At 40.5% G+C, this 10,093-nt stretch overlaps 2 protein-coding genes across 4 annotated transcripts; one reads left to right on the top strand and one right to left on the bottom strand.

The window, feature by feature from the left end:
- Positions 1–120: 120 nt before the first annotated feature.
- Positions 121–1,554, bottom strand: smim8 (small integral membrane protein 8). The gene is made up of 2 exons (XM_085381174.1): positions 1,165–1,554; positions 121–392 (listed from the first exon to the last, which is right to left on the bottom strand). The coding sequence occupies exons 1-2, from the start codon at positions 1,291–1,293 to the stop codon at positions 234–236; spliced, it is 288 nt and encodes a 95-aa protein (XP_085237300.1). The 5' UTR covers positions 1,294–1,554; the 3' UTR covers positions 121–233.
- Positions 1,555–4,166: 2,612 nt separating this feature from the next.
- gjb7 (gap junction protein beta 7) lies at positions 4,167–9,745 on the top strand. 3 transcript variants are annotated; one of them, XR_014907473.1, is made up of 3 exons: positions 4,167–4,343; positions 5,505–7,173; positions 9,609–9,745. XR_014907473.1 is itself a non-coding variant. In XM_085381164.1 (2 exons), the coding sequence occupies exon 2, from the start codon at positions 5,515–5,517 to the stop codon at positions 6,301–6,303; it is 789 nt and encodes a 262-aa protein (XP_085237290.1). In that variant the 5' UTR covers positions 4,167–4,343; positions 5,505–5,514; the 3' UTR covers positions 6,304–9,293. The 3 variants fall into 3 exon arrangements, 2 of the variants coding, with proteins under 2 accessions (XP_085237290.1, XP_085237291.1); XM_085381164.1 differs by lacking the exon at positions 9,609–9,745 and having other exon boundaries at positions 5,505–9,293; XM_085381165.1 differs by lacking the exons at positions 4,167–4,343; positions 9,609–9,745 and adding an exon at positions 4,386–4,485 and having other exon boundaries at positions 5,505–9,294.
- The last annotated feature ends 348 nt before the right edge of the window (positions 9,746–10,093 follow it).

The raw sequence follows: 10,093 nt of genomic DNA, 5'->3' as shown, positions 1-10,093 counted from the left end.
TGCATTAAACCTGCAGTCTTTCTAATGGCCACCAGGGGGCAATTAGATGTGGTTGCAAACAAATATTTGAGGCAATGAGGAAATGCATATATATGCACAGACTGGACAAAGACTAGCAGATGTATGTATAACACACTTTAATGTACACACACACACACACACAGGTGTCCTTGTTTGAGTCCAGTAAATGCGATGTCCCCACACAGACACACTCAGTGATGAAGGCTGTGCTATCAGTCCCACTTGGATGATTTCCTCCTCGTGGTTCTCTCTCCTTCGCTGTCGATGGCCTCATACAGCTGCTGGTCATTTTCCTTCATTGCGTGCAGGTAGCCCAAGTAGCCCACACATAGCGTGATGCTCAGCAGTCCAAAGGCCATCACAGGTTTATTCTGCAAAGTGAAATAGAGATGTTACTGAGCGCGCTCCAGTCCATGCTTTGTGTGAGGGCTGAAGTTCATACTGCTGGTAGAGAAACAACAGGAGAAACCTTTATTACAGTAGTCTAGTACTGCAATTGTTGGTATCGATACCTTGAAAATACTGGGCCAATACTGCTGATACCAGTACCAATACTTTATACTATGAAGAGAGCTTCTGTAAGGGAGAGTAGTGTCATGGTTTAAGAGATGGATTAGGACTCAACTTTATTGTCATTACACATGTATAAACACAGGGTAACGAGTGAGCAAAGAGCAGATTATATACAGATAATCTGTACATTACTATACAGAGAGCAAATATACAGATGTACTATAAACAAATATACTTTAATCATAGTCAATTTGTCAAATTCTCAACACATTTTAAAATTGTATTGAAACTGGGTTTAATGGCTACTTGGACTCTGAATGTGCCTGTCAACAAAAAAAAATCTTAGGACATTTTTCGCAGTGGATGTTTGAGGGGTTTTTTATGAACAAAAACAAAATTGTGTATTTAAAACTAATCAGAGGCTCCAAACTGAGCTTAAATAATAGAAACAAAGCATCGATCCACAACTCCAGCCTCTCTCACCACCAAGCCCCCCCCGCAGTGCAGCAGGCCGGACACAGTCCGTGTCACTTATAGAGGAGAAGAGCTAGTTCACATTCCAAGGTAATAACAACTCATTGGCCTGCAGCTCTCTCTCTCTCTGTGTGTGTGTGTGTGTGTGTGTCTCACGGGCTTAATGAAGAGCTCGGGGTTCACGGCCCGGAACAGCGTGGTGGTCTGTACGCTCCTCAGCCCAGGTGTCCTGAACCCTTTTTCACCGTGACTCTCCACCCCTGCTCCAGCCTCTTTGTCCGCCATGACCTACACTTCTACACACACAAAAACAGAGTACAGTACACTTAAACCACCTAAGCTAGCTAACTAAGCGCAGCCATATTGAAAGTCAAAGACAGCCAGGAAAACAAGTGTAGCGCTTTTCCAATCACAGCGCTCTCTGTGGGTGTGAGCGGGAAAAACATGTGCAGGACGCATTCAGGAAACAGAGACTGAAAGGGAGGCTCTGATGTTTAATGCTCAACCTTGTGGACATATGTTTCTTGAGTGCGTTCTTTAGTGTATTTGTGTTTATGCTGATGTTCATAAATAAAGTCCAGGCCAAAAAAAAAAAAACACGTGACCGGAAGTATCTGTGTGGCTGTCATAATAAGAGTTGTATTTACACAAATGAAAACTGCAAACTTGTAATTCAAAATTTACTATATTTTAACTACTTGTATACAGAGATGGGCAGTAACGCGTTACTGTAATCTGATTAATTTTTTCAAGTAACTTGACCAACACTCCTTGTATGCAGCCTCCTGCGCTCCGAATTTAGCTGCGAAACTCGCACTTATAAGCGAAGGAGGATGGGGCGGAAGGAACAGGAGTGGAGATTAGCCAATCAGAAAGCAGGACACCCCGCTGTCTGCCATTCACAACCACAGAGCAGAGCGAGTCACGGACAGTTTCCTTCAAAGCCCGTACTCGCTGGAGAAAGGAGAGAGACTTTGGGAAAGATGGGATCGTTATATGTTAAAAGACTAGAAACTGATACCTGTGTGATGCAGAGGAGTAGTCGTGATTTTGTTTGAATGCAACATACACCTGTGTAATATGTAATATGTGTAAGTAAAACAAGGCGATGTGTAGTTTGGAATATGTGAACATATGTGAATGTGTTGGTTTCCCTTGCCCTCTTTAGTTCTGTATGTAAAATAAGATGAAAATCAATAAAGAGAAAGTATTTTAAAAAAAAGCTCATACTCATTAATTTCAAGTCAGATCAGTCACTCGTTATTTATGTTACAGAAACGCAGAGGTGTGAGACCAGGCGGAAGGCTTTTTGTTTTGTTTTATAAATTCAAATAATTTTCATTTTTGTCTCAAGATAATATTGATACGTGTAAGCATTTGCATGAGCTGTTTCTTTTGTTAATTATATATTTTAAAATACTTTTAAAAAATATCAAAATTTAGGCTTGTGTTTCTGAATCCATGAAGAACAGATTCTTTCCAGAGATATGTGGGCCTCATAGGACTACCACCACAAACATATGATTTAAGAGAGGCCTTCTTGAATGTTACACTGAGGGCCAGATTAGGCTGTTCTTTATGTTCTTTACTTTGTTATGCCATGGGCAAAATACTATCAATATATTTTGAATGAACTCAAAGCATGATGATATTACATGCCATATATACAGTAATATATACAAAACTGCTGTGTCATATTGAGTAAGCTGTTTATTTATTATTAATTCTGCCATATAACTTTTTGGTAAATGGCATAATTTCTTACACGCGTCTTCAGCCTGCACTGCATTTTCTCAAAAACAAGGCAGCTAAATATGCGACTGGACATAGTGTCTGAAGTTCCTCTAAAACATTTCCAAGGACACTTTCACGGAAATTACATAACACCAAAGACTGCAGACAGCATAACTGAGTTTTACTGTCGCTGAGGTTACATAGTGACAAAAACATTTTTTATATACTGGCTTCACATTATAGGTGGAACACCTGTACCTGTATCTAATTTGTGTAATATACTGGGATATTTATAATTAGAGCTGTTTGTTATATTTTGTAACTTTTGAATATATTGCATTATTTAATTTAGAGTTAGTTACTGTCTTGGAGCAACTGCGACCACATCATTTACTCTGGTATTAACAAAGTATTCTGATCTCAAGATATTTATTCTACGCCACATCTTCTAAGGGATTTCTACCCAGAAAAAAGTATAACAAAAAGAATATTATGAAGTTTAGTAATTCAGAAAAATTATTAATTTATTGATTTAATTACCTTTTTAAAAGTAGTAGAGTAATAATGTAGTATTCAGTAGTATTGAAGTAAGGATGGCACACCAACATGTCTTGTTTACTGTGATTATTAATCATTTACATCTACATTTGTTAGAGCACTAAAGGACGAGAACAGCTACGATACATCCTGTCGCCTGTGATCCTAGTGGTAAAGGAAGTACTAAAGACATAAAGACCTTAATGTTGTTCACTTAATTCAACATTATTATTCCCTGAGCTCAGGTTATTGTAACATCTGCAACTGACCAACACAAAAGTCACCCAAAGTTCAAGCTCACAGCTGTAGAAAACATTCATACGTGACAAGGTGCTGACTGCTGGCATGCAGTTGAGTCATTGGTTAGGTTTTGGGTGCCCAAGTATAGTGGGGGCTAACGATACTCTCACTCAACTAGTCATGGCAGATGGCTGCCTTTGCCTGACCCTCACTTGGCAACAGTGGGAAGGGAAATCTTTACCACTGCACTTGCCTTTGAACAAGCCTCAGAAATTATCTGATAGTTGGAGTTTCTTTGTATAATTCTGGGTTATTGTAGACTCTTTACCTTACAATATAAATCACTTTGAGGCAACTGTTGTTGTGATTTTGTGCTATATGAATAAACTTAAATGAAAATGAGGCATGAAAATGGCAGCTTGAAGACTCAGGCCTTAGGTTTGATGTATGATTAATTTATCAGCAGGTAAGGAGATCGCATTCTCATCAAAGTTGCATGTTTCCATCCTGCCAGATAGAAGAGGATAGAAAGATAACACAGCTGAAACGGTGCATGTTTCCCCCCCACAATGAGCTTGAACAGGCAGCATATATTTACATTAGACAGCTCCATGGTGATGGTGTCTATCTCTGCACAAACACAGACACTCACAGGTAGGAAAACAAAACAAAAAGTGTGTGATCCAGCCAGCCACAGGCTGCTGTTATGTCTTCCTGGAAAGGTGTGGCACTGAGCTCTTACCTGCAAGTAAGCAGTGAAGGACGCGTAGTTGATACTCGACACAATCCGCTACCAGAGAGAAGAACGCCCTCCAGCACCACCGGTAAGCTATCTGCTGTTTCTTTACTGTATGACAGAAATACAACCTCCTCACTGTGTCTGTGGGTGATGTTACTCTCTGTGTTTGGACAGTTATACAATACCATAAGAGTATATCATACGTGACATTTGGGGGCATTCAAAAGGTAAAAAGCTTTTTTGGATCACTACAGAAAAGTGGAAGGACCTTTGAGAATATGTTATTAGACTTTGACAACACTTTAGCAGGTTCGGAAACAAGAAAAAGAAACTTGGTTGTATTTCCACACGTATGTGTATGTATGTGTGTTTGTTGTTTCGTGTTTAAGAATAGAATATTGCATCTGTGACAAAGTGTGATACCAAAAATTGTCAGTTGCAATATATCTTGTAATCCTTCTTTGATGTAGCCTGTATAGAATCTGCCAGTGTCCAAGGCTGGATAACCAGCTGGGGAAAGGGCGTAGGGAAGCTTTGTGCAGTTTTGAATAACTGCAAATTAGTTTCAGTGGATCACAGAGCTACTTTTACTATTATATAAGAATCATGTATCACAAGTAGTTGGGTGAAAATTTTAATATCAATTATAAATATTTGTTTTTACCATAAATGATCTTGTAATTTCCTGTAATTAATCTAGCCCCATACAGATGAGATCAGACCAATTAATCGGTAAAAATCATGTTTTTCTAAGGTGCCTCAGCCTCAGCGCTTCTTTGCAATGATCTTTCATGCGTCTGGAACTGTACAGGAGAGACAACCAGAGGCTCTCTCATTTGATTATTGGATGATGGTAGAGCACTAATATGTTGGTCCAAAATGTCCCCTTGGGGTTCAGTCAGGTTGATGGTGACTTTTGGTCCAAATCAAAGTGCAGTTAGATCCATCGGTACTTTGACACAGTTTCTGTAATGTTGCTCTAAAGTTGGTGAATTGATGTGTGGCAAGCTTTACAGTGGATCTTATACTAAATCATGCCTGAAGTACAGACTTTAGCTTAAATAAAAACGATTGCATGAACTATAGCCATTTTTATACATTATGCTTGTCCAAAAACGTATGTATATAATACATATTGCAAAATGAAAAGAAACAAGGAAACTGCATACATAATGCATGTGATTTAAAGTTAAGTTGACATCCTATGACTTTGGTTGTACATGACTACTGGTTTGTTCCCTGACAGGAGATCAAAGATGAACTGGGGTTTTCTAGAGAATGTCCTCAGTGGGGTCAACAAGTACTCCACTGGAATTGGGCGAATCTGGCTCTCTGTGGTCTTCCTCTTCAGGATCTTGGTGTATGTGGCAGCAGCTGAGCAGGTGTGGAAGGACGAGCAGAAGGATTTTGTTTGTAACACACAGCAGCCCGGCTGTGAGAACGCCTGCTTCGACCACTTCTTCCCTATTTCGCAGGTACGTCTCTGGGCTCTGCAGCTCATCATGGTGTCAACCCCTTCACTGCTAGTAGCCCTTCATGTGGGTTACCGGGAGTACCGAGAGGCTAAACACAAGCGAAAACTGTACCAGGACAAGGGGCGCATCGATGGAGGTCTTTTCTGCACCTACACTGTGAGCCTCATCTTCAAGACAGCCTTTGAGGTGGGCTCCCTGCTGGCTTTCTACTTCCTGTATAATGGCTTTGAGGTCCCGATGCTGCTGCAGTGCAGCCAGAGCCCGTGCCCCAACACAGTGGACTGTTTCATTGCCAAAGCCACAGAGAAGAAGATCTTCCTCTACATCATGGGTTGCACTTCCGTACTATGCATTGTTCTGAACTTCACTGAGCTCATGTACATTGTGTGGAAACAGCTTTGGAAATGTTTAACGAGGAAGTATATTCCCATGGAAAAGAAGATGTTCAGCCACAGCCAGCCATCTGTTTCCATTGTCAACAAGTCTGCCTCAAATGAACCCACAGCAAACACAGAGGTGTGTATGACACAGCCAGCAGCTGCTCAGGAAAACCTGCCTGACCAGTCCTAGTGGGCTGGGACACTGCCAACATCTGACACTGAAAGAACCTCAAATGAAACCCAATACAAACACACACACACAGACACACAACACACACATATATATATATAAGCTAGCCAAACGAGGAGATAGAAGTCACTGACATCAACACGAGGAAGCTCCTGACTGTATGATATGTGTAAGGAAGGAGGCTGCGGACTCCAGGATGAGACAACGAACATCCACAAGTACATAAGGAAGATGGCCACGACCAACCGTGTGCTCAATGAATACCTCAGGCAGCAGAAACCCAAGAAAGAGTAGGAACCATCATGGAAAGACAGGCCGCTGCACACAATGTACCACTGGCAGATAGAGGAAGTGGCTGACATCGACAAATCCGACCAGTGGCTGGACAAAGCTGGAATGAAAGAGAGCACAGTAGCACTAATTATGGCAGCATATGAACAAGCTCTAAGTACAAGAGCCATACAGACTCCAGGTGCAGGCTGTACAAAGATGCCCCTGAGACAATTCAGCAAATAACAGCAGGGTGCAAGATGCTAGCAGGCAGGGCATACATGGAACACCATAACCAGGTGGCCGGCATAGTATACAGGAACATCTGTGCCGAGTATGGCCTGGAAGCCCTGAGATCAAATTGGGGGACGCCCCCTAGTGTGGTCGAGAATGGCCGTGCTAAGATCCTGTGGGACTTCCAGATACAGATGGACAAAATGGTGATGGCTAACCAACCGGACATAGTAGTGGTGGACAAGCAGAGGAAGACGGCCGTAGTGATAGAGGTAGCAATACCGAAATACCGCAACATCAGGAAAAAGGAAGCTGGAGAAGTACCAAGGACTCATAGAAGAGCTTGAGAAGATGTGGAGGGTGAAGGTAACAAACCCCAGTCACCACTCACAACACTCAAACACAGTGTGCTTGTCAGTAGCTTTTATTGTTGTTGACTCTTGTTCCAGACAGTTGTGATCGCTTGATGAGCTGCAGCTGGCACAGCCCCTCAAGCCAGCTGCACCACCTCTCCCCTGCTGCTGAGTCAAAGACCACAGCTCTGTCACACCATCCAATCCACACGTGCAAAGAAATCAAAGCACAGATGTCCATACATTATGTATAATAATGAGAAATGACACAGGGAAAAGTATTGAAGATAGGTAAGATAAGTGCAAAAACAGCATGGACAGTCATGACACCAGCTAAAATCTATCAGTAATTAGATTCCCAGATGATTAAACATGCAACTATTTTGCTGGTAATACCTAAAATGAGTAAAGAAAATCAACAGCCTATTTATGCAAGATAATTCATAATTTTATTGGGGGGCTATATTGGTTGGGTCTGATTTTTGGGGGGACATAACCCTCCTAACCCCCTTGGAAATTACACCCCTGGCTGAGAGTTCACAGAAGGGGCCCACTTCAGGATTTTTGAAGACAGTTTGTGTGGAAGAATAGGCCAAAATTAAACCCGAGCAAAGTCTGTAACTAGTTTCTCCATACAGGAGGTGTCTTTAAGCTGTCAAAAGTATTAAATAAATTTCAGTATGAGCGCTCCGAGAGAGTCAAAAAGTGCTATATGACAAACAGTCCATTTACCATGTGTGTCATTTGTTTTTGTTTTTTTTGGATGGGTTTGTTATCGACATCTGGTGAGAATTTCATGTTGATAGCAAGTTTGAAAATATATTCACTGGTGACATGTTTATTACTTAATTTAACTGCTGTATGTATAGATGTGTATAGTGATTGAGAAAGGTAATCTCAAAAGTTGTGACAGGCCTTGAAAAACTACAAACCATGATTACATAGTTTGCAGAATAACCTTTGGAGGCAACATTTTCTATATGAAAATACTGACAAACTCTTTTTTTTTCTTCCCCCAGTTAAGTGAAGTTGACAGGCATTTATATTCTCACAGCCCTCTTAAGATCATTTCAGTCAGGGTTAGGTCTGGACTGTGAAACATTTATTCTTTTCTTTTTCAGCCAGTCTGTTGTAGATTTGCTCCTGTTATTGGAATCACTGTCTGAACACAGTACAGAGAAGCTAACTACACTCTACTCCCAGAGAGGTCAATTACCTTGTTAATAGTGGTACATCCTTATTGCACATGACTCTGGATGCTCCAGAGAATAGAGAGCCTCATATCATAAGTTGGATTCCATGGCGTAACTCTCAAACGTGCACTTTAACCCATAAACCTGACATTAAATGGCATCTCACTAATTTAGAAAATCTTCATTTAGCCTGAAAGAATTGTTTGTTACTCTATTTAAAGTCCTCCGTAAAGATGCTCCCAGGTCTCACAAATAACCAAATGTGACCTCCACCTCTGTTCTTGAAATGTTTTCATAGTGTGAAGATAACATTTTGCATGGTTTAATTAAATACATATACTAGTTCTTGTAGAAAAGGGATATGAGGTGGTACATCCCTATTCTCTTTTGAGGAATTTTGAATGTTCTCCATATACTGACAATGTTGTGGCTGCTGCTATTGTCATGCTAAACTTACGATGCTTTGTCTTTTGTTTTCTTTCTCAATCTGCAAAGCTATGATGTCTGCTGTGGGGGGGGGGAGTCTTTCACATTTCTAAACGGTCCTTCTGTAACTGAACTGATATCAACAAGCACTTTAGATAATATTCCACAGGAACGTCCTTTATTGGTATGTTTGAGAGGATGACTTCAACTGAAACCCCCTGCAGTAATAGTTAACACTGACAGGTTTTGCTTAGCTAGCATAGATAACATTAACAATTTATTCTTTTTCTTTAAATCTGTATGAATAAAATGCTATACTTGTTTATGAACATTTGAAGTGAAATAAAGAATGATTAGAAGACCCTTGAACAAAGTCTGCTGTCTGCTCCTTCTGATTCCCTGCTTTGATGGACAGTTATGAAGTGTGTTCTAAAACAAGGTGGCCATATCATCTATTTTTAAAATTGACCAGTGCACTGGTCACAGTAAAAGTATAGCATTTGAAACACAGGATAAGATGACTTGCACTGAAATAACTTTATGCGCTTAACAATTTGAAAATTGTTCAAATGAAAAGTGACACACTAAATAACTTTCCATTTTAACAATTTTCAAATTGTTAAGCGCATAGTTATTTCAGTGTGACCAGTGCAGTAGGTACTGCACTGGTCTTTAAATGGGACCAGTGCCTCTGGGAGGCAGAGCCTTCAGTTTAAAGGCCCCTCTTCTATAGAACCAGCTTGCACTGGATGTTTCTTCTTCACTATGTGTTAATAGACCTCTCTGCACTGAATCATACCTGTTATTAATCTCTGGCTCTCTTCCACAGCATGTCTTTCATCCAGTCTTCCTTTTCACTCCCCAAACGGTTGTGGCAGATGGCCACCCCTCCCTGAGCCTGGTTCTGATGGAGTTTTTCCTTCCCACTGTTGCCAAGTGCTTGCTCATAGATGGTCATGATTGTTGGGTTTTTCTCTGCATGTATTATTGTAGGGTCTACCTTACAATATCAAGTGCTTTGAGGAGACTGTTGTTGTGATTTGGTGCTGTATAAATAAAACTGAAATTGAACATACAGTTCAATCCAGTATTCATACAATGGGGATGTAGTTCTTTGCTGCCTGAATTTGCTTTCTGTCTGCCCATGAAAATTTATCAAGCAATTGTCCAATTACATTTGGGCCTATATGTGTGTTATATATGTGTAATTTATAAAAACAGCTGCAACTCCACTTTTTTTTTAAAGTTAAACCCATAAACTGCTTGATTAAATATTTGTTCCTACTCAAATAATTGCATTATGCAAGATATGTG

This window comes from Rhamphochromis longiceps, linkage group LG15, assembly GCF_057381845.1.
Source record: "Rhamphochromis longiceps isolate RC_006_pf linkage group LG15, R_longiceps_female_GT1.1, whole genome shotgun sequence".
In the NCBI taxonomy this organism is placed as follows: Eukaryota; Metazoa; Chordata; class Actinopteri; order Cichliformes; family Cichlidae; genus Rhamphochromis; species Rhamphochromis longiceps.
This window is presented reverse-complemented; position numbering and strand designations above follow the sequence as displayed.